At 40.7% G+C, this 24,022-nt stretch overlaps 1 protein-coding gene across 2 annotated transcripts in view; it reads left to right on the plus strand.

Annotated features, from left to right (window-relative positions):
- The window catches only part of ZDHHC20 (zinc finger DHHC-type palmitoyltransferase 20), a 70,767-nt gene that overhangs the window by 45,261 nt on the left and 1,484 nt on the right, over positions 1–24,022 (plus strand). Inside the window, exons 4-13 of one of the 2 annotated variants that reach the window (XM_050937293.1) lie at positions 2,671–2,791; positions 4,373–4,442; positions 8,972–9,004; positions 10,912–11,032; positions 15,986–16,021; positions 17,815–17,947; positions 19,280–19,406; positions 20,634–20,723; positions 22,698–22,813; positions 23,267–23,344. In XM_050937293.1, the coding sequence (XP_050793250.1) occupies positions 2,671–2,791; positions 4,373–4,442; positions 8,972–9,004; positions 10,912–11,032; positions 15,986–16,021; positions 17,815–17,947; positions 19,280–19,406; positions 20,634–20,723; positions 22,698–22,813; positions 23,267–23,304 (885 nt within the window). In that variant the 3' untranslated portion in view covers positions 23,305–23,344. The remainder of the gene's footprint in view (positions 1–2,670; positions 2,792–4,372; positions 4,443–8,971; positions 9,005–10,911; positions 11,033–15,985; positions 16,022–17,814; positions 17,948–19,279; positions 19,407–20,633; positions 20,724–22,697; positions 22,814–23,266; positions 23,345–24,022) is intronic. The other variant, XM_050937295.1, reaches the window with a different exon arrangement.

The raw sequence follows: 24,022 nt of genomic DNA on the forward strand, positions 1-24,022 counted from the left end.
TGGCATCCTGTGATTTTACTAATGTACTAAAAAAGATTTCACACCTGTTATTGTGCAAATATAATCCCTGCACATTTTATAATAAGGAAGAACAATCAACATTATGTGAGATCCCAGAAAGAGAGGAAGGAAACAAAGGGGCTCTTTGTTACTGTTTACATTAAGAGCTGCTGGAACTTTGTCACAATTGTTGATGTTTTGTTGATCTGTAACTTTCATCCCTTTGAATATTTGCATCTGTTGCCCAAAGAGTGGATAGACTTGTGACCTCATTAATATTCAATAGACATAATTATATAAACATAACTTTTTGGGGAAAGTGAACATTTGTTAGCCAATTTGTTATGGTTATGGTTTCTAAAAGGACAACTTTTAGAAAAAAAATTTAAACCACACGATTTTAGGGATTTAGGGTTTTGTCTATGCATTAGTTGGATGGCTTGTTTAGCTGTGTCTGTTAATTAGTGTTTTAAGGCTACTTTTACTCTCTTAGGCCTGGGCTACACTAGCGAGTGGTTCGAACTAAGATGCACAACTTCAGCTACACTATTCGCATAGCTGAAGTCGAAGTTTCTTAGTTCGACTTACCTGGCCGTCCTTACGGCGATGAGTCGACTGCTGTGGTGCCCCTGTCAACTCTGCTTACTCCTCCTGCCAAGGTGGAGTATGGGCGTCGATTAGCGGATCGATTTATCGCGTCTCGATTCCCGATACATTGAACACTACCCGCCGATCCAGCGGGTAGTATAGACGTACCTTTAGTTAATTGCCCACTTCTCTGGCTCGGGGTTGAAGACATGAAGCAGACTCCTCCTAGCAGCAGTCTCCGCTTGATAAGGCCTCCTGAGAGGCAGCAGCAAATGTGTACTGCGGTACTCCTCGTCCTTATACAGTGTTGCCAACTCTCATGATATTTGATATTTTATTTAAAGCCCTGTCTCCTGTAGGCAAATAATTATGTGAAAATCTGCCTTTATTTTTTAAAAAGGGAAGTTTCTAGCCCTTGTGGTTGTGGAGAAAAACTTTTAAACCTGACCCAAGTGCACCCTGATGCCTCAAAACATTGAAGGCAAATAAAAAGAATACAGGATATATTTATTCTTTTTTAAATTCATGATTTGAAGCCAATTTCATAATTTTTGGAAACTGACGTGTTATGACTTTTAAAAAAATTGGAGCTGGCAATACTGCATACAGCAGTGGAATCTTGCCTGACTACTGAGCGATGTGGGTTGAAGCTTCAGCCTTCTGGATTTAGGAAGTAACATGGGGAGGCAACAGCAGTCTCTCCTATTCTTCCTGTAGTAGGAGAGGTACCATTTTTTCACTTGTCCCTATTATTACTCCCTCTCCAACTACTTAGACTCTGGTGAATTCCAAAAGAAGGGGATGTTACAGGGCCAAAGGAAAACCCACATGAACTAATCAAGAAGTACAACGTGGTTAAAATGATACACCCTTAATCCGGTTTGCATCTTTTCCTCACTAGAGTGGGCGTGGAGACACTGAGTAGTGCATATAGAAAGGAAAGGGCACCTTCAGGGATTCCTGCTGGGAGCTCAGAGTTTAAGAGATTTCACCCCGTTCAGAACCTAGAGCTCCTTAAGGAAGCAGTATGTTCTGTGCCAAGGTCTCTGCCAGAGAAGCTTGTAACTGCTTTGGGCCTCATGGATGTGCAGGGGGATGAAGCTTATAATTTTAGTGAGTACTAATCCCTGGGTGTCACAGGAATGTACAAGCTCTCCAGGTGATTCTGGCAAAGCTTCTAACTGGTGAGCCTTAAGTATGGTTCTTCTCATATCTTATAGAAGTTGGTAACTCTTCCCTGAAGAACTACCTTTGTGGCTTCACTGACATTGCTAGCTCTGCCAATATAGCTTGAGACCATTGCTGATGGTCTCATTAAAGTTACCAGCTGTATCCCTTCAGCTGGTGAGGTGTGACTGTGAAAAGTGACTTATTTTCAACTTCAAGAAAGCTTTCCCTGTTCCTGCTCTGTCTGCAGGCCCACCAGACATAGAGAGTGGCAGCCATAGAGCCTGACCCTTCTCCCTGTGGCAAGAATGGTTAGATTATAGAATACCAGGGTTAGAAGGGACCTCAGGAGGTCATCTAGTCCAACACCCTGCTCAAAGCAGGACCAATTCCCAGACAGATTTTTGCCCTAGATCCCTAAATGGCCCCCTCAAGGATTGAATTTACAACCCTGGGTTTAGCAGGCCAATGCTCAGACCACTGAGCTATCCCTCCCCCTCTGTTATTACAGAGCCCTCTGAACTCATGGGATTCCCAAGCACCTCTGGGACAGGGTTTAGACCCATGGTTTCAAGGGAAGTTTCCACCTTCATAAAACGCCACTGAGTACAAGTCTTCATCTTGTAATCTTGTATGGCAAAGGGAAATCTAGTGGCGGGAACTAGAACAAAGACAGTTCCTTTAAATTTAGTATTTTAAAGTTTAGTTACAAAGGATCAATCATGTAATTTCAGAATGTGTGGGGGAAAATTCTTGCTGTACCTCCTATCATTTACTACTTTTTCTCCTCTGTTTGGTAAGATGATAGGCAGATATTGCTGCTTCTTTAGGGGTAAAGAATTCAAATCATTCTCTCTTAACGTAAACCTTGATTGGCCATGCAGTTAAAAACTATTCTTCTGCCCCCTCTTGCAGTTCTGCTTATCAAAATCTGATAAAGAAGAATATGAAAGAGAAGAGAGACCAGAATCCCAGCAGGACATTTTGAGAAGAGCTGCTAAAGACTTGCCTATCTATACCACAACAGCATCAAGGGGTGAGGCATACAGACAAGTCCAGTTGTCCAAAAGCTCCTAGTCCAATTCATGAGATTTATTTTGATGTTGCTGTGTGAACCATCTGATAAATAATTTCTGCAAAAGGCCATGACTTCATATTTCCCCATGAGATGCCAGAGTTCTTTTTTGTCTGTGGATCTCTACAAGCAGCCAGTAAATAGAACAGTTTTCTCAAAAAAGATCCTGTTTTGCAAAACAAATTCACCATGAAAATATTTATCTTGTGCTCTGCTTATAATAATCTTACATAGATTGAAAGAACAGAATTGGAAGGCTGAGTTTTTTATATTCATTTCTATTTAATCCCAATAATTGCTTTGGTCCTCTAAGTATGAACATGTAAGGCTTGAATTTACTTCCACTACAGTGTCAGAATTGAGGCTATGGAAGCTAAAATGCCAGTAAATTCTTCTTCCAATATCAGCTATAACTCTCAGGACAGAGCTGTTTAATCATTATGTTTATGATTCTTCAGCTATGTCTGTCTTTACCTTCACTATTTTTAAGTAATACTATTGCAGTGTCCCTGAAAATATCATGAGAGACTGTTAAATGACTTTCTCTGATGCCTAAATACAGTATAGCTAGATTTCTATAACTACATTACTACTCTAAAACTAGTGGTGTTATTGATTACTCCCAAGACCTATGGTCTTTTTTTACTAGAAGTTACAAATGCTATACCATTTAATAGGCAGTGTGGTTGTAGCCATGTCAGTCCCAGGATATTAGAGAGACGAAGGTGGGTGAGGTAATATCTTCCATTGTATCAACTTCTGTTGTGTCTCTTACCAATAGAAGTTGGTCCAATAAAAGATACACTTCACTCACCTTGTCTCTCTTATCACTTAATAGTAAGTCATGAGATTTGTTAATGTTTATCTTGAGTAAATTCATTTTGCATTTAAGTGATTCCCAAACTATGGTTCCTGGGCCATTGGTGGTCTGTGGAGCACTTGCTGGTTGTCAGCACAGAGCTGCCTGATGGTGGTGGCTTTTCTCCTTCTTTATAGCTGCCTCTACAGGTGTGCCATCTTTTTATCAAGAAGAGTCTGGAGGCTGTTAAAAGCAACTGCTGAGAAGGAGTAGTAGCCAGCCTAAGCGCATCTGCTAGATACCATGTCAGCAGAATAGGAGAGAAATATGAGCCCCCCTCAAGGACTAGGAAAGGACTAAGGCTTGAGGAGTATGTCAAGAGGCACATGGGGAGAAGAGGACCCGGTGTCTGGTAGCATATCCAGAGGAGAAGGAAACCAAGTGGCAGAGAAGCATGTGCTGGAGGATCAGGGGAGGGGAGACTGAGGAACAGGTTAAATGAAGAGGAAGAGTTGAAAAAGCATTTATTACAATAGAAACAGATACTGCTACACTAAATACTTTCGTGTTACATTTTTCTGTAAGCAGTTGTAGTTGCCACAGCAATCTTATGCGATTAAGAATGGAAGTGGGAGGGGAGATGTCCTTGAGACAGTCTCCTGAACATAGGGAGCTTCTGTGTGTATGTAATTTAATTTTACAAAGACCTGTTTAACAGATTGACTTTTAAAATTTGAACATAGCAATCAGATATTGTGATAGATGCCAACTAATCAAGCCTGACCGCTGTCACCACTGTTCTGCATGTGACCTGTAAGTAGCTGTGATGATCTATTGTTTACATTCTCATCTTGAATACTTGTGCCTTATTTTTATTGCTTGCCAGTGGAACTGAATAATGGTAGATCTATCTCTGTCTCTCTCCCAGCCCACAGAGCCTGGGCTTCATGTAAGACGTGCAAATCTCTGCCTTTCCCTCAGCTGGAACTGCAACAATTCTACTGCATATGGGGCCCTCTGCACCATGGAGAATGGGACAGGATTTGTCCTAAATTTGCTTCTAGCTTTGTAAAATGTGTTCAGTCTGAAGGATCAGTACTGGAAAGTGAAGTGGCTCTGGACTGTGATACATATGCCAACAGAAATGTCTGTGCATGGAACCTAGCTTGCTTCCCTAGCTGTCAGGCACAAGCATGCTGTGGTAGTAACAACTTTGTTTCAGGAGAGCTACAGTAGCATTACAGATCTTCATAACTTCTGAGGTATTCTCTCCACCTGCAAAATCTGTTCTTATGGGCCACCTAAGACTGGGAAATAGATTGTTAATAGATTTCCGTGACTAAGCTTGGGTCGATCTATTTAATTAAGAAATCTGATGCATGCATGTGTCTGTCTGGAATTACTACCCTTTGGCCATGCTATACTAAAGTTGGAAGAAAATGGAATATAGACCATTGGAACTATCGATTTATATATTTTTCCATTTTCCTCCTCTCTATCCCAAAGTTATTTTTCTATCAAGCATTTTGATCAGATTGATTAAGTTGAGTGCCAGGTTACCATATATCCCATACTATCCACAGCAGCTGTAAGGCATGCTGGTTATTAAAATCAATTCTAATCTTGATTTTTTTTTTCCTGCTCAGATGCTAATGCTGAATCATAGAATCATAGAATATGAGGGTTGGAAGGGACATCAGGAGGTCATCTAGTCCAACACCCTGCTCAAAGCAGGACCAATTCCCAACTAAATCATACCAGTCATGACTTTGTCAAGCCTGACCTTTAAAACCCTCTAATTCCGACACCTCCCTAGGTAACCCATTCCAGTGCTTCGCCATCCTCGAAGTGAAAAAGTTTTTCCTAATATCCAACCTAAACCTCCCCCACTGCAACTTGACATCATTACTCCTTCTGTCATCTGCTACCACTGAGAACAGTCTAGATCCATCCTCTTTGGAACCCTCTTTCAGGTAGTTGAAAGCAGCTATCAAATCCCCCTTCATTCTTCTCTTCTGCAGACAAAACAATCCCAGTTCCCTCAGCTTCTCCTCATAAGTCATGTGTTCCAGACCCCTAATCATTTCTGTTACCGTCCGCTGGACTCTTTCCAATTTTTCCATATCCTTTTTGTAGTGTGGGGCCCAAAACTGGACACAGTATTCCAAATGAGGCCTCACCAATGTCGAGTAGAGGGGAATGATCACATCCCTTGATCTGCTGGCAGTGCCCCTACTTATACAGCCCAAAATGCCATTAGCCTTCTTGGCAACAAGGGCACACTGTTGACTCATATCCAGCTTCTCGTCCACTGTAACCCCTAGGGCCTTTTCTGCAGAACTGCTGCCTAGTCATTCGGTCCTTAGTCTGTAGCAGTGCATGGGATTCTTCCGTCCTAAGTGCAGGATTCTGCACTTGTCCCTGTTGAACCTTATCAGGTTTCTTTTGGCCCAATCCTCTAATTTATCTAGGTCCCTCTGTATCCTATCCCTACCCTCCAACGTATCTACCACTCCTCCCAGTTTCGTGTCATCTGCAAACTTGCTGAGAGTGTAGTCCATGCCATCCTCCAGATCATTAATGAAGATGTTTAACAAAATCGGCCCCAGGACTGACCCTTGGAGCACTCCCTTGATACCGGCTGCCAACTAGACATGAAGCCATTGATCACTACCTGTTGAGCCCAACAATCTAGCCACCTTTCTATCCACCTTATAGTCCATTCATCCAGCCCCATACTTCTTTAACTTGCTGGCAAGAATACTGTGGGAGACCGTATCAAAAGCTTTCCTAAAGTCAAGGAATAACACATCCACTGCTTTCCCCTCATCCACAGAGCCAGTTATCTCGTCATAGAAGGCAGTTAGGTTAGTCAGGCCAACTTCCCCTTGGTGAATCCATGCTGACTGTTCCTGATCACTTTCCTCTAAGTGCTTCAGAATTGATTCCTTGAGGACCTGCTCCATGATTTTTCCAGGAACTGAGGTGACGCTGACTGGCCTGTAGTTCCCTGGATCCTCCTTCCCTTTTTTAAAGATGGGCACTACATTAGCCTTTTTCCAGTCATCCAGGACCTCCCCCGATCGCCATGAGTTTTCAAACATAATGGCCAATGGCTCTGCAATCACATCCGCCAACTTCTTTAGCACCTTCGGATGCAGCGCATCCGGCCCCATGGATTTGTGCTCATCCAGCTTTTCTAAATAGTCCTGAACCACTTCTTTTTCCACAGAGGGCTGGTCGTCACCTCCCCATGCTGTGCTGCCCAGTGCAGCAGTCTGGGAGCTGACCTTGTTCGTGAAGACAGAGACAAAAGAAGTATTGAGTATATTAGCTTTTTCCACATCCTCTGTCACTAGGTTGCCTCCCTCATTCAGTAAGGGGCCGACACTTTCCTTGACTTTCTTCTTGTTGCTAACATATCTGAAGAAACCCTTCTTGTTACTCTTAACATCTCTTGCTAGCTGCAACTCTAAGTGTACATCCACACTACCCGCCAGATCGGCGGGTAGCGATCTATTTATCAGGGATCAATTTATCACGTCTCGTCTAGACGCAATAAATCGATCCCCTCCACGCTCCCTGTTGACTCCGGAACTCCGCCAGGGTGAGAGGTGGAAGCGGAGTCGACGGGGGAGCCGCGGTCGTCGATCCCTTGCCGTGAGGACAGGAGGTAAGTCGAAATAAGATATGTTGACTTCAGCTACGCTATTCTCATAGCTGAAATTGCATATCTTACATGGACTTCCCCCCATCCCCCGCCCCCCAGTGTAGATCAGCCCCAAATGTAATTTGGCCTTCCTGATTTCACTCCTGCATGCCTGAGCAATATTTTTATACTCCTCCCTGATCATTTGTCCAATATTCCACTTCTTGTAAGCTTCTCTTTTGTGTTTAAGATCAGCAAGGATTTCACTGTTAAGCCAAGCTGGTCGCCTGCCATATTTACTATTCTTTCTACCCATTGGGATGGTTTGTTCCTGCAACCTCAGTAAGGATTCTTGAAAATACAGCCAGCTCTCATGGACTCCTTTGCCCCTCATGTTATTCTCCCAGAGGATCCTGCCCATCAGTTCCCTGAGGGAGTCAAAGTCTGCTTTTCTGAAGTCCAGGGTCCATATTCTGCTGCTCTCCTTTCTTCCTTGTGTCAGGATCCTGAACTCAGCCATCTCATAGTCACTGCCTCCCAGGTTCCCATCCACTTTTGCTTCCCCTACTAATTCTTCCCTGTTTGTGAGCAGCAGGTCAAGAAGAGCTCTGCCCCTAGTTGGTTCCTCTAGCACTTGCACCAGGAAATTGCCCCCTGCACTTTCCAAAAGCTTCCTGGATTGTCTGTGCGCCGCTGTATTGCTCTCCCAGCAGATGTCACGGTGATTAGTCTCCCGTGAGAACCAGGGCCTGCGAACTAGTAACTTCTGTTAGTTGCAGGAAGAAAGCCTCATTCACCTCATCCCCCTGGTCTGGTGGTCTGTAGCAGACTCCCAATACGACATCACCCTTGTTGCTCACACTTCTAAACTTAATCCAGGACCTCTCAGGTTTTTCTGCAGTTTCATACCGGAGCTCTGAGCAGTCATACTGCTCTTTTACATACAATGCAAATCCCCTACCTTTTCTGCCCTTCCTGTCCTTCCTAAACAGTTTATATCCATCCATGACAGTACTCCAGTCATGTGAGGTATCCCACCAAGTCTCTGTTGTTCCAATCACATCATAGTTCCTTGACTGTGCCAGGACTTCCAGTTCTCCCTGCTTGTTTCCCAGGCTTCTTGCGTTTGTGTACAGATACTTAAGATAACTTGCTGATCATCCCGCTTTGTCAGTATGAGACAGGAGTCCTCCCCTCTTACGTTCTCCTGCTTGTGCTTCCTCCCTGTATCCCATTTCCCTACTTACCTCAGGGCTTTGGTCTCCTTCCTCCGGTGAACCTAGTTTAAAGCCCTCCTAACTAGGTTAGCCAGCCTCCTCACTAAGTTAGCTTGCAAAGATGTTCTTTTCTCTCTTTGTTAGGTGGAGCTGGTGTACAGTGAAAAAAGCACCTTATGATCTATGGAGACAGAGAGTGCCTTGTGCAGTTCAATAATATCCCCTCTTTCTGATTAATGGGCTTTTTTGAGTACTATCTTCAACTTCTCCTGGGCAGAAGGTCTGACAGCTATAATATGGGACCTTTGCCTGAAGGGTGTGGGGGAGGGGGGTTTGAAAAGCAGAAATAATGGGTATTAAAAAGTTGTTTCACATGTTCGGAAGTTTGAGACCAAATGTTTGATTTAGAAAGTAAATGTATTTTGTACTTCAATTTTTATTTTAATTAATTGGAAATGGACTTTTTTCTTTTTCAGATGTATACTAAAAATGGACCATCATTGTCCTTGGTATGTTTGTTTTTTTTAAATGAATATAAATAATATTGAAACAATTGATCAAATTCTGCACTTTTACACCAAAGTAAATATGTAATTACTCCATTGATTTTTAGTGGATTTTTTCCAAATTCAGACATGTATAAATGAAAGCAGCATATTTCCTAATGCTTATTGCAATGTATGTTGCAATCCAGAATTGTAGGTCTAAGAAACCTAAATATGTACTTAAATATAGATGCACATCAGAACTGACCAGGTTAAAAGAAATGAGAGAGGCTGAAATGCTGTTTTATTGTGTTTAATTCAATACTGTATGTGCCAAGAGATGAGAATCTATTTCATTAAATTGTGAAAATCAACTGCTTAAATGAATTCACTCCCAGATATCAAGTTGATCAGCTCACTAACAGGTACTGTAACTCCTCACTTAACATTGTCCTGATTATCGTTGTTACGTCTCTAATCTGGTAGAGAACATACTCATTTAAAGTTGCGCAGTGCTCCCTTATAACGTTGTTTGGCAGCTACTTGCTTTGTCCACTGCTTGCAGGAAAAACAGCCTGTTGGAGCTAGCTGATGGGGGCTTGGAACCAGAGTGGGCCAGCAGCCCCTCTATCAGCTCATCTAAGTACCCTGTGCTGCAGCCACCCAGCAGATTATCAACTATCAGGTAGTTCAGGTGTCCCTCCCCCCACTGCTGTGTGCTGTTCCTGCCCTCTGTCTTGGAGCTGCTCCCAAGAACCTCCTGCTTGTAGTGGAGGGGAAATGGGGTGCTGATGTCAGGGTGTCCCCCTCTCCTGCCCCCTGCTCCTGTACCCCATCTCCACAGAGCAGAGGGGGACACAATGGCTCAGGAGGAAGGGAGCTTGCTGATCTACTTTAAAAGGCAGTGTACATAGAGTGAGGTCAGCGTACTTAAAGGGGCAATGCGAGTCTCTCTCTCACACATGTTGTGTGTCTGTCTCTCTTGCACGCACCCCCTGGCACTTTGGAAAGTGGAGGGAGTGGTGCACTCTAGTGGGATAGAGTGGGTTCATCATCATGTTCAGTTTCCAAAGGGAATGTTTGCAGCCACTGCCATGCAACTATTGTGTCTCTTCCCTCTATTTGTGCTGCATTTTAGAGTGTGAGGCTACATTAACAACAATGTGTTAACACTTGAGGGGTCAGCTAAGTGCTAGTTCATCATTTAACAGCAAGGGATTCCCTTGGAAATATCCCACCCTCTGACTCCACCTCAGCCAAGCTTCACAATCATCGTTGCTGTGTACAGTATTAAACTGTTTGTTAAATTTCCCTGGAATCTAACTCCCCTTATGGGGAATTGGATTTGCTTAACATCGTTTTGCTTAAACTCGCATTTTTCAGGAACATAACTACAGCGTTAAGCGAGGAGTTACTGTATTGCTATATATATATTTTTTTCATGCAGGTTTCATTTCAGGGTGTAGAATTGCAACCTGGACATGTAGACCCTATTGAATATCATACAGTTTTTATTCCCCTACACATGATGTGCCATCCCAGCAGGTATTGCTAGTTGTGGTAAACAATAGATGTTCTAGGGCCTAACGTGACACCCATTGAAGTCAATATAAAGGCCCCCAGTGGATCAAGGTCCCTGATGTCTGGCAAGACTTCATATTTTTATATAAGAAATCTGGCCAGAAATGGTGCTGGTCATCATGCTGGTCTTTGTGCAGCAAAATAATTTCAGTGGCAGGAGTGATGGAAGGAGCCCAGATCACCTGATTTAAGGGAATATCCTTGAAAAATGTTAAATCTTAACTTTTTAATTGATGGAACATTGTCCCAATTATCAGACTGCTGAAATCATGCACATACAATCGTGCCCCACAAAAATAGTGTGATTAATCTTTATACCGTAGTGATCTCTCTCACTCTTTCTTTTTTAGGGTGAATAACTGTGTGGGATTTTCTAACTACAAATTCTTCCTCCTGTTTTTATTATACTCCTTATTGTACTGTCTGTTTGTTGCGGCTACGGTCTTGCAGTACTTCATAAAGTTTTGGACAGTAAGTTTTGCTTTTTGTTAAATTTGCATGCATTACTGAAATCTGTACCAGAGCATCATGTCATCCATTTTTGTCTGTTTTGTGAATCAGTACCATCAACAACAGCATCACTTGAGGTGACTGAAGCAAGAGAACCTTCCGAAATTAAATGAATTAAGTTCTACATTGAGTAGAGCTGGACAAATACTGTGGGAGACTAGAGAGTTGGAAATTCAAAAACAATAAAATGCAACTTCTCTGATGCCCAAAATTGAAGAGCACAGCTCAATTTTTCAAATGTGTGTGTTGGATACTTACAGAGAGCTGCTTATAATCAACCAACACAGTAAAACAAATGATGGAAAATATTGTTAGATTTGAATAACAAATTCAAGGAAATAGAAGTCTACTTCTGGATATTATGCAAGCAGAAGAGACAGCTAAATTTGCCGATTCATTATGAATTTGTTTGGTTTTAATACTGAGTGCTTATAATGGCAAATTTCAATTTGAGGTTAGTAGTGTTTACTGACCAGACGTGGGCATCATAAGAAGTTATACAAAGTATGTGCAGTGCTAATACTGTTTACTTTCACTGCAACTGTTTTCAGTGTTCAAATGGACAATATGCACTTACTGTAATACACAAATTCATTTGAATAGAGCCTTATCAGAGGAAGCATCCTTATACATTATATTTTATACAAATTCTCTTCCAGAGAGAAGTGCACATTCCAGACTCAATAGAGTATCTTCTATTTCATTGCCTCTCCTAATATTAAAACTTTGCATTGTGCCTACTGGCCTTCCTGATATGTAGGACTAGATGTAGTTACTTTCAGAATTCAGCTAATGCTACTGAAAAATAATTGATTGGAAGAACTGTCATCAGTGAAGGGCTCTTCTTCACAACTTTTGAAACTTGTGACTGCCTCTTAGACACAAGTTGCCAGCTGTGCAAAACAGTAATTGTTCTCAGAGCTGTAAGGATGACAGTTTTTGGAGCCTAAAGATGTAGCTAATCAGGGATCTCTTTCTTTGTATAAGACTACACGGTACGTTCAGAGTAGCTACACTTGAAACAGTTGTTCTTTTGATGTCTCAGAAAGACAAATGGTACAAATGATGTTAGTAGTCATCCAGGCTGTATGCCCAATTCTACGAAGTGCTGCCTTTCAGTATAATATATCAATTTTACATTGTGGCCCATCAGTCTAGAGCCAAAGAACTCAGTAGGAATTGAGTGTCAGTGCCTTGCAGGATCAGGCTCTATGATAGTATTCAATCCGATATGTTACTAATTTTCCTCATTAAAACATTGCCTTGGCAAATTTCTCAGAATTAAATGGTCTAACTCTAATGTTCAATCTTATTGAATATACACTATTGAATCTTTAATTTGTTTGTGAATGTGGCTCAGTGTGGATGTGGCCCTCTGTATCTTACAGATCAGTGGGGGAGCAGACATGCAGGAAAGAGAACTGATTTGTCTTGTCACCTCACTTCATAAATCTTATTACAGTAGAAGTCTTGTGTTTGGACATTTGGCCATAATGAGCATTATTTAATACCACCTGTTTACAGAAAATCTCTTCCAAAGCCCATCAGACACAATAGTGGAGAGGACTTCTCTGAGCGGAGAGAGGGAACTTAAGAATTTCTTATGTAATCATTAAGACTTCAATATTCCCTGCAAGCATATGTCATTTCTCATAATTGACTGTTTAAAAAAAAAGTGGTCTTATCTTACTCAGCAGTACTGCTTCATTTGTATATTCTGTTATATCTGTTTGTTTTAGTGATTAAAACAGGTATGTGATGCTTCTTATGTCTGGTAGCACTGCAGAGCCAACATACTTAGAAAGATTGAGCAGGATTCAGTGCATCAACAACAGAACAGTTTTGATTATGAGTGTGGGTCTAATTTGGCATGCAGAACCTTAATATTCAAGATGGAAAAGAACCCATCTTGACAAATTTCAAAATGAGGTTGCTGGACTTGCAGTAGGAAAAACATCTTTTAATTGTAAACTTACACACACTTGTTATTGAAATCATTGAGACAAAATCCTGAATTCTTTCAATCACTTTTCAAAGTAAAACTATACTTTATACCTATATTTAAGCCACTTATACACTCCTGCATCTAATGTACCTAAAATAAATTGTAATGAGGCTAAAATAGTAGACCATTTTAATAAGACTTCTGTAGAGCAGTGGTGGCACCTTCATCAGCATAGCTTACAAAATTCACTTATGTGTGGTGTGTAGGAAGCTTTTCTAGATGAATGTCGTCAACTTCTGCAGAATCTAAGACTTTATTCCTATGTGTGATTTGTTTTTTTTTAAATATTCTAGTCTCAGTAGTTGTAAAGAAAATCTTCCAGATATGAACCAGGTATAACTGATATGGTGCTGTTTGAAGACTGTTAGCTCGATGCCTCTGCAGCTGCTCATATCTTTCTCCCAAAGCAAAGTGAAAATTGATCAGGCTTGTTAGTTTTTACTGTTGCTGTTGGGGACCTTTGAGACAGCACTGACCCAACATGGACAAGTTTCAGGTGAAATTTATTCTGCTACAGCTTGGGAAAACTCTGAGCAAAGGCAGAAGATGGATTCAAAAACAGAGCCTGGTACAGGGGTTCTTAGATTTTAAAGTGATGAGACCATATATAGGTACATAGATAGGATATGTGCGACAGCACTACCCTTGCAACAGCCAGTAGGCTCTGAGGCCAGAGTTGGGGAACAGAGCTATTTTTTAGTTCCAACAGTCAGTGAGAATGGAAACTTCATACTTACCAAGCATACATTATCTGGACACTACAAAAATGGAGTCCTCGAGCAGATCTAGGGACATTGTAGTAGAAATCTCAAATCTCCTTTTGCAACAGCTGCAGGCAGGGAGAGGAAGGCTGTGGGAGGAGCTTAGATTCTCACATGGGCATTGCTACTAGCCAATAGGGCCCTTCATTTTAGTTGAGTCCTCATGCTATTAGATGTTTAGAAAATCCCTATAAATGAGAGTGCCTGTGTGGAGTGAGGAGAACAATGAGATAAGAAAATATTCCATGGGGAAGATGAATAGAAGTAACAATTTTTTTTTTAAATCCACTTGGCTATTTTGTTACATGAACAATCAAAAAATATCTTTACCAAATTGAGTTCTGCCCATGTTAGGTAAACAATTTCTAAAGTTCAGAACAGCGGCAGCTATTTAACCACAGTATCGACCAGGTCCTGATCAAATTTTATTTCAAAAACTAAATATTTTGCTTTGAGAAAATACTGTTCTCCAAGAATTACTGTGTCTGTTTGACAGAAATATAATTCCAAAATAGCCAAGTGGATTTTTTTAATTGTTTTAAAAAAAGTTTTTTCAAACTGAAGATGTGTGCCATGTTCATGAAAGTTGTATTAGAATTGCTATCAACCTTTGAAAATGTTTTTTTTACAGTGGAAAAAACTGACATACCTTGAAGTGCTAGTAGTTTTACAGTTTTGAGAATTTTTCTCTTATCACTTAACCTGCAAACCCTGATGACAGAGCCTTGGCTATCCTGCCTTCCTGGAATAAAAAGCATCTCTGTAACTTTCTTGTTTACTCTGTGGATCTGTATTTCTTAATCTTCAAGCTGTGTCCCCCCAGAAAGAGGGCCACCTACCTTGGATTGGAAAGAGGCTTGGCTATCCCAGTGAGGAGGTCAGCAGAGAGAAGCAATTAGAGTATCTCCTCCGCTGACCTTGATGTCAGGAGGTCAAAACATGACTGGGTCTCTTGAAGAAAAGAGAGAGAGAATGGCAGCCCTAAGAAATGGAAATCATCAGTAACTAAAATGTCCCTACGCAAGGATGTTGCAAGGTCAAGGAGCTTAGCCTTGATGTGTTGGTGGAGAGAGCAGTTGTATCTTGCTCTCTTATGCCTTGTCTAGACTTGGATGTAAGATGTGATGTTAACTAACACATTTTAAAAGTCTTGTGTAGACAAGGGATGCTGCCTTTAACATGTGCTAAACTGTTCAAGTTAAAGCTTAGGCTTTTGTTTGATCAGCTCTATATGTTTAAAGCAGTCAGTCTTGCCCACGCTAGACTTTTAAAGTGTTAGCTGACGTGTGCTAACATCACACTTGAAGTCCGAGTTTAGAGAGGGCTTTATTGTTGCAGAAGGGGAAGCCTAGAGTTTTTCACTTAACTGGTGGGAGGCATCCCAGATCAGTGTGTAAGACCCTTTTACCTTCATGCAAAAGGACACTGCAGGAGAGGCAATGTTATCTCACATGTATTTGTGTGGGCAGTTGTTACTTTTTTAGCTATGACTAGAGAAAATGAGAGAGAAACTATTTTATTCATTTAGAGCCCATTCCTAAATGTTTTACTTCCCCAGCACAACTGAAAAACAAACATGTCTGAATGGAAAATTTTCCCCTCTTCATATTTACAACCCCCTGATTGACAACTCCAGCCTGTGGTAATGCGTATATTGGAAATGCAGATAGATGTGTAATCACTAAACTGTACAGCATTTGTTCTGCACCTCTAAGGTATGCTGAGCTTGAGTTATTTTCCTGATCCCTGAATATTCTGTTCCTATTCAATGGTTTTTAAACCTCAGTTACAAAATTAAAAGACAGTTAGATGAAAACTACTAATGGAGAGAGCACCTGATGCAACTGTATTGGGAAAGTTGAGGAAACATGTTGAAAGCGCCCTATACATGGTATAAATGTTGCCAGTTACACACACCAACAGAGCACTTCAGGCTTTCAGAAAAGAGTTGGCAATCTGCTCCTATGCACTTTGCTCCCATTTTCTTTATGAATGAAAGATAAGACTTCTAATGGGCATTGGAACTCTGCATGTTCTAGAACACATGTGCACACTAACCATTGCTTTCTGAACAAAGCCTGTGCTGTTTTCAAACATTTGTCTTCAAGTAATACTGGTATATAATAAATTGTCTTTGTTTGCGTAAAGCTTTGCCGCAGGAAATCTGCAGAGAATTGTCCAAAGGTAAAATCCTGTGTTGATGTGATTAGTATAGAAATTGTTCCTACTGTGCTTTTTCTAGTCCATTCATTTGTGATAGTTGTTTACATTGTTACCTAATGGAAAAAACCTGTAATCCTTTCTCTGTATACGACAGATGGTATAGAGTGTTTGTGTGTTTTGACTTAATTGAAATGTATGGCAGATAGCCTAGAAAAGAAATCAACATCAGATAAGTGTGTGTTGAATGGACTGATGGAAAATTAAATGGCAATAAGGCCAACTACACCTCTGAATAAAAATAGATACTCTAATTTCCGAATGCTGTTAAAGGTCAACTTCTTAAAAGTATTGAGTTTTTGAATGTATGTAATTAAACCATTTATTGTTTAAAAAACTCATTGGCCTATTGCAAAAGTATACAGCAAAACCTAAAAATAGATAGGGAAGAAAGTGAATGCCTAATATTTTTGTTTGTTTTTTAAAATCATGTTTTGTGCCTAACTTATTGAAATTGTAGTTTAAGAAAAGTTGACCTACATAAAAACGTGATCTCCATAATTTTGCCATGGGCACAGGCCTGTAGTGGTTTGCTGTGTAAGTGCTGTCTGTGTTTTAAGCTGGTCTAACTCAAGCAACTAGGCCTAGATCAACCAAGGGGATTTAGCCCTGCTGCCGAAACTAGCCAGTAGGAATTGGAGGAAAGGGGTGGGTCTTACGCAGCTCTTTCATTTTGATATTCTTGACCATGAACCTCATAGATTCCAAGGTCAGAAAAGACTGTTGTGATCATCTCGTCTGACCACCTGTATAACACAGGCCATAGAACTTCCCCAAAATCATTCCTTTTGAACTAGAAATCATTCCTTTAAACCTCCCAGGTGAATGCCCTGACCACTGGCCTACAGGGGGGAGACACGGGCATTAGCAAGTCGTCCTCCTCTGTTTTGTGCAGGGCCCAATCCAGTAAGTGTGCTCTTAGGTGATCTTTGAGAACACCCAGGATGTGGGTGCTGTAGGCGCTGTAGGCAACCTAGAAGTTGGAATGCCCAGTTTGAAGATCCCGCTCGGGCTTAGGCATTGAGCAACTCAGGACTTGCACAACTTGGCACATGCCCACTGGCAGAAATGTAGGCACCTAGGGAATTTAAGCACTTTCAGGGTTAAGTGCCAGCTGAGCAAAGGGTTTGAGGATCTAAATTTTGGACTTAGGCATCTAAATCACTTTGTGGGTTTAGCCCCTAATGTTTCCAACATTTAAAAGTATTTTAGACAAGACATTGTGTAACTAGTCCAGTTCCTCTCTGCTTTCGCTGCCAATTCAGAGTCATGTTAACAGGGACACTGTCAACTTAAAATCTAGTCCATTTTTAAGTTAAAAGTAGTTTAAGCACCTTCCCTGAGTCACTCTGTTGATTCTTGTGGTTTCACAGTCCAAATTTTCCTGTTTCTAAAAACAATTTTCTCTCCCCTGTTGCTGTTTGGAAGACTCACCCTAACATGAAAGAGATTATACCAAAAGTGCTGTCAAGTGTACATAGAAAATACTGCTCGCTTCCAGTTATGTTGGTGTTTACAAGGAACAGTAGGTAAAATTCAGACAGAATGGGGTTACCATCAGGCTAATCACTGTGATCCACTTCTCTGAACCGCTTCAGATAATATGGAAAAGAGGCTTATTAGTGATGCAGCATATTATGCAAAGTGAAGGAAAAAAAAGCTTCAGGGGGGAATAAGTGTAGAGTAGAACATTTACTGAGGATGCCGGATTATTTGCTAAAAGGGTTAATATTAATCTTCATTTTTTTTCTCCCCAGAATGATCTGCCAGACTCGCATGCAAAGTTCCATGTACTTTTCCTTTTCTTTGTGGCTGCCATGTTCTTCATCAGCGTACTGTCACTTTTCAGCTACCACTGCTGGCTGGTCAGCAAAAACAGATCAACAATAGGTCAGTTAATTGGAATATGCAGTTGCCTTTTGGTCAGAAAACTGATACTGATGTGAGCATGAGTTCTGCAGGAAGTGGCATAATGTTTAAGGGAAATTCTAAAATTCTGTGGAGGGTGGAACATTTTCAGTGGAAGTAATTTAATTGAAAGGTTCTGTTGTGAGATAATTGAGTGTAAAGAGTTATCTGTCTGGAACCAAAGGTGTGGGTGCATGATGGATTTCAGTTATTTGTTTTATCTTTTTGTTGTATTGTTTTTTTGTATGGTGCCTAGCATAATAGGTCCCTAATTGGAACCTATAGGCATTACCACAGTGCAAATCATTGGTATTACAGTAGCACCCTAGGGCTCCAACCAACATCATGGCACCTTTGTGCTAGGTGCTGTACGTAGATGTAGAAAGACGCAGTCCATGCCCCAGAACTGTTACGAGGTATAGAGGGAATAAAAGGGGGGACCTTACTACTAGAAAACTTTTTGTAAAACACTCAAAGTAATACGGAAAAATGGAAATACTAACATAATGATGCTTCCCTTGCCTGCTGTAAACTGAGTCTTGCTGGTCAGTACAATGGGTATTTTTTCTACCATGTGTTCAAGTTAAAGCACTTGGATAACATTTTCAAAAGTACTTACGTGACTTTGGAGCCCAAGTCCTGTTGGTTTTTTTTCTGTGATTTTTTTTTTTTCCCCCTCAGATTTTTCATCAATCAGATCATTCGCTCAGCTCTAGTTGCAGCTTTTCCTTCTGATTGTGGTCTTTGCTTCTGTTGGACAGGCCTTCTCACATCAAGATTAAACTATTGCAATGCGCTGTATACTTTAAAACTGTTTGGAGATTGAAGCTGGTACAGAATGCAGCAACTCCCTTATCAAACAGTATCTCACTGGGAGTATGCAACAATGGTGCTCCAAGACCGGCACTGACTGCCTAGTGGTTAATTTATTTGTAGATCAGTATTAATGCTGCAGGGTAGTTGTTATAAGCGTAATTATAGTCGGGGTTTCAGGTTTTGTATTTGTATTCTTTTGACTGTCAAATGTAAATAAAATAAAATAAAATAGACATGTTATAAAAGCACGTCCCATATCAAATTCAAAATTTTACCCTTCATTGCTATTTTGTCACTTACCTTGTTAGATCTTTGCCATATTTTTAATTGCTAAAACTTGACATCAGTGTATTAGTTTCACTAAACTCACTGTCTGAATCCCATGTATCTTCCCATTGCCTACAGTAATCATAGTGATGAAGAGAAATTGTTTGTTCAATTCCATGCTTTCTAAGTATGTTGCTTAGTTTAAAATGGTTAATTTCCCTTTTTTAACAGAAGCATTCCGTGCACCCACATTTCGAAATGGCCCTGACAAAAATGGCTTCTCTCTTGGATGCAGCAAAAATCTGAAAGAGGTTTTTGGAGATGAAAAGAAGTATTGGTTTCTGCCTGTTTTTACAAGGTATTAAGTAAGACTTGCTACCCCTTATGGGAACCATGGATTCCCCTACTTTAAAAAAGAAACTAACTATGCATAACTCCTGGAATTTAGGGGTTGGTGGGTGAAAGTGTACAGTAAACAGCTGAACAAACTTCACTGAGGACCCTAATCTGAAGAGTTAAGCCCTGATCACAAGGGAGCATAGGGCCCTGCCAGACTGAGATGTTGAAAACACTTCTTGGACAATGTTCGGAATGATGCTAACAGTTTCAAATGACAGTGGGCTGGTGCCTTACATAGAGCAGGACCCCAGCAACACAAAGGACCAGACCAGTGAACTCTCAGGCTTCATCTATACTACAAGAACACTGATGTCAGATGACATTTTGTAGAAATAGTTTTAAAAATAACTGTCTGACACAATTTTGCCTTCAGTGTGGACCGCACATAATTAGATTAAATGTGTTATGAGAAAATATTCTGAGACTAAGCAATACAAGGCTCTCTCTGTGGTAGAGAAATTGACAAATAATTTCCCAGCAGTTTTAATACCATTTCAGCTGAACCTGTGTTCGAATGGGTGTTTAAAACTACTGGGATTTAGAGCGTAGATGAGCCTCTTGACAGCCAGACAAGTTTTTTTCCCCTGTCATTTTAATTTAGACTGGCTTCAAAAGCAGGCTTATTGAAGATGTGGTAAAAATAGGTCTGGCCACTGGAGCCTTGCCTACACTACAGCTCTCGCCAGTTTAAATGCCAGATCACCTGCATGCATTTGTACAATGGGATGTGTGAATCTCTCTCACATGCTTTCCCACACAATTTTATACCAAAAAAAAACAACAACCAAAAAAAAAAGGCAGTTACTTTTGGGTCATGTCCCAAAGAATCATCGTAGTTCTTACTAAAATCTACAGTCTGGTGCTGTGACTCAGTCATGACAGACAGCAATATGTTTAGGCAGAGAAGGGCAAAAGTTATTTCATAGGCCTGCTCAAAAGCACAGAAACTGGCTCCAGTAGTAAGTGGCCTGGCCACATAGCTAAACGGTAGAACTTTGCACTGGCATGCAGGAAATCTATGTGCAGTTCCTGTTTTCACGGGTTTGGAGTGCAGCATGGCACTTAAGCTAACTAGTTCTGACATGTGACATATGATTTTCATGTACGTACCTTTCAACTGGATTTACCTAGCTCATTTTAATACACCTCCAGTATTGATTTACTTAATGTTTCCTTCATCGTGTAGCTTGGGTGATGGTTGTAATTTTCCAACTCGCCTGGTGATTATGGATCCAGAGCAACTTACTGTCTCAAGCCAAAATGAACCCACCAAAAGGTATTTAGGTTCAGCTATTTATTTGGTATTTCTGTGCTTTTGTTTATGTCTCATTTCATCTTTCATCTGGCTAATAAAGTAAGTGCAAGTTTGAAAGGCCACTTTAAACTAGTTACACCCACCAGTAAGTAGGTCCTGAATTAGTTTGTAATCCTTCATAGGTAGATGGGGTGGGTTGAGAAACAGTGGTGGAGAGCACAATGAATATGTCTCCTCAGTGCAAAGCAGCAATCAAAAAAGAAAAGAATAAGTTATTTACATAATAGTTTTAAGGGGATAGACACCAGTACCGAAAATAAATATAAATGGATAGATTGATAATAGGGCCTTACCAAATTCACAATCCATTTTGGTCAATTTCACCATCCTAGGATTTTAAAAATTGTAAATTTCCTGATTTCAGATATTTAAATCTGAAATTTCATGCTGTTGTAATTGTAGACATCCTGACCCAAAAGAGGGTTGTGGGGAGAAAGGCGGTTGTAAAGTTATTGTAGGTGAGTCGCAGTATTGACACCCTTCTGCACTGCTGCTGGCAGTTGGGCTGTCAGAGAGCAGTGGCAGCTGGCCAGGAGCTGAGCTCTGAAAGCAGCACTGTCGCCAGCAGCAGCGCAGAAGTAAGGATGACATGGTATAGTATTGTCACCCTTACTTCTGCACTGCTGCTGCTGACGGGGCGCTGCCTTCAGAGCTGGGCACCTGGCCAGCTGCTGCTGCTCTCTGGCCACCCAGCTCTGAAGGCAGCTCAGAAGTAAGAGTGGCAATACCATGATCCTCCTATAATAACTTTGCGACCACCCTCCCACCCCCCCACACCACCACCCCTTTTTGGGACGGGACCCACAGTTTGAGAAACACTGGTCTCCCCTGTGAAATCTGTATGGTATAGGTTAAAAGTACACAAAAGACCAGATTTCACGGTCCATGACGTGTTTTTCACGGCCATGAATTTGGTATGGCCCTAATGATGCATCTTCACTGTGAACGCTTTCAGGTTTAGTTACTTCTCAAGAAGAACATAATAGAAAAGTTCCAAAGATTAGCAAATAATATAATTTGAAGGCCTATCAGAAGGGATATGAAAAGACTAAAATAATAATAATACAATTTTAGAGAAGGATTAGAAAGCGGTAGATGTGTATAAAGTAACAAAGGATATTGGTGGTGTTTTTACCATTTCAAATAGTCCCATAAATGAATAAACAAGAGGACATTCAAGCCCTACCTATTTGAGGAAATTAAACTGTTGCTGGCAACGGTTTTTAGTAGTTTGCTGATATTGAAAAGTGTGCTAGTTTAGAGAGGACAAAACTGTCTGCAGTATTCTTCCGAAAGCTGGATTCAGACTTGGTGAAGTTTTGTACATGTATATGGAACTAAGTCTTTCTGAAGTGCCATTATTGTCCAGCCTACAGCAGCACTTAAGGGGAATCCATGGCTTAAATCATTCTGGCAACAGTTCTGTTTTCTGATGTAGATGGGCTTTGGAGAAATTAAAAGCCAACTTTTATGAACTAAATTAAATATACTTTTTTTATGCCAGATAACTAACCTGTGGAACTTGCTTAAACTTAAACAATGGAGCAGGTTTATGCTGCTTTTTCTTTTTCAGGAAGTACTGGCTACATTATTTTCATAATTTATATGGCAATTGTTTAGGTGAAATCACAAGATGAATGCAGCATGGAGTTCTGAACAAGGCATTCCCCAGTATTCAGTTTTCTATTTTCCCCATGAGAATAGTAAATGGCCTTAACCAGTCCAGACAGAGGCTATTTTCACTGAAGCAAGTCTATACGTAATTAGGTTACAAACGGGCAAAAATACACTTAATTTCCAGTTACATTGCCTGGGCTGTTTGGTGTTTTTGTTTTACTTTTAAGTCAATTTTATTAATTTTTTCAGTAACTTATGACTTGTATGCTTCTTACAAAATCTAACTTTGGACCATACTTCTGTGTACTCTGTTTTCAGTTCTGGAGCCAATCAGCCCTTTCCTGCCAGGCCACTTAGTGAGTCGCAAAATCGATTGTTGGACAATGAAAGTCAGTGGGTGGAAGATGGCTCAGAAGAAGAAAATGTTAAATCAGGTAGAATTTATAAAGTAGAGGGTCACATCTCAGCTGGTATCATACTTTATAGTTCAGCTGTGTTTTCCTAATGGATTTTTAAAGTTTAGTAAATAAAATATTAATGGGTGGAAAATTTGTCAAATGGAATAAAGTCAATATTTTATTTCTAGAATGAGGCTAATTTGTGCCTCATAATCTAATCCAAAACAGATTAGTGTGCTAAGGAAATCGAAGAGTTCCAACTTTCTAGTCTCCTGTTCTGGATGTTCTAGTTTGAGGTGGGTTTGTGCTTTGGTTTAAAGGGAGGGGAAAATTTACTTCTGTAAAATAGAGAGAGAAGGTGGGTGAGCCAATATCTTTCAATTTCTGTTGGTGAGAGAGACAAATATATGCAGCACGGTAAACTTTGTGGTTTATAGCCAGTGTCTGTGCAATACATACTTTGTATGATGATCCTCTCACTTTTTTTAGGTGCAAAAAAGCATGTTATAGTTTCATTGGAAAGCTGATCTCAGTCTGTTAATTACCAATTATCTCAATGAGAAAAAGGTAAGATCAATGTAATTGATTATTTTACACAGAAACAGCAAATAAATTACTTCTGGCCATCTGAAGCCATAAAATATTCAGTCTGTGAATTCAGAGAACGTCTCAAAGCTTCTTAATAAAAAGTTCCCTCTTCAGTGCATCACAAGTGCTAGAGGTGTAGCTCTATGTAGCATTTTGTCTGCAGAGTAATAAGGGGGTTGGCTAGTCTCTTCCTCTGTCTGATTAAACAGCAGAGAACCTTGTGTCTTAATAGTACCATCCTCTGATTTATTTGCTTCTGAAGTATTAAGGTCCGATAGTAAGTCAGTTCAGCCTTCCCTGAGCAAGAGTAGATTTAAGGATAGAGTCCGGTGGATAAATGAACTGGAGGCTCGTTTGTAGAGCTGAGCATGAGATTCCTGGGACAGAGCCATAACAGCTGGAGGGGATGGAACTGGAGAAGTGGATAGAAGGAGCAAACCTCGTTGCAGTGGATTTGTGGGCTGAGAAGACTCAGCCGTTCCCCACAGTTTGGTCTGCGAGCAGGCCAAAGAATTCCAGCCTTACCCACCAGTGGAAGGAACTCGCTGCAGAGGCAGTTCCAAGCTAAATGCTTTCTTGATGTTCTGGAGCAGCTAAACAATATATTGTTTTGTCTTACCCTTGCTTATGAGGTCAGAGAAGCGGTGGGCGTGAGGT

This window comes from Gopherus flavomarginatus, chromosome 1 (genome assembly GCF_025201925.1).
Source record: "Gopherus flavomarginatus isolate rGopFla2 chromosome 1, rGopFla2.mat.asm, whole genome shotgun sequence".
Classification (NCBI taxonomy): Eukaryota; Metazoa; Chordata; order Testudines; family Testudinidae; genus Gopherus; species Gopherus flavomarginatus.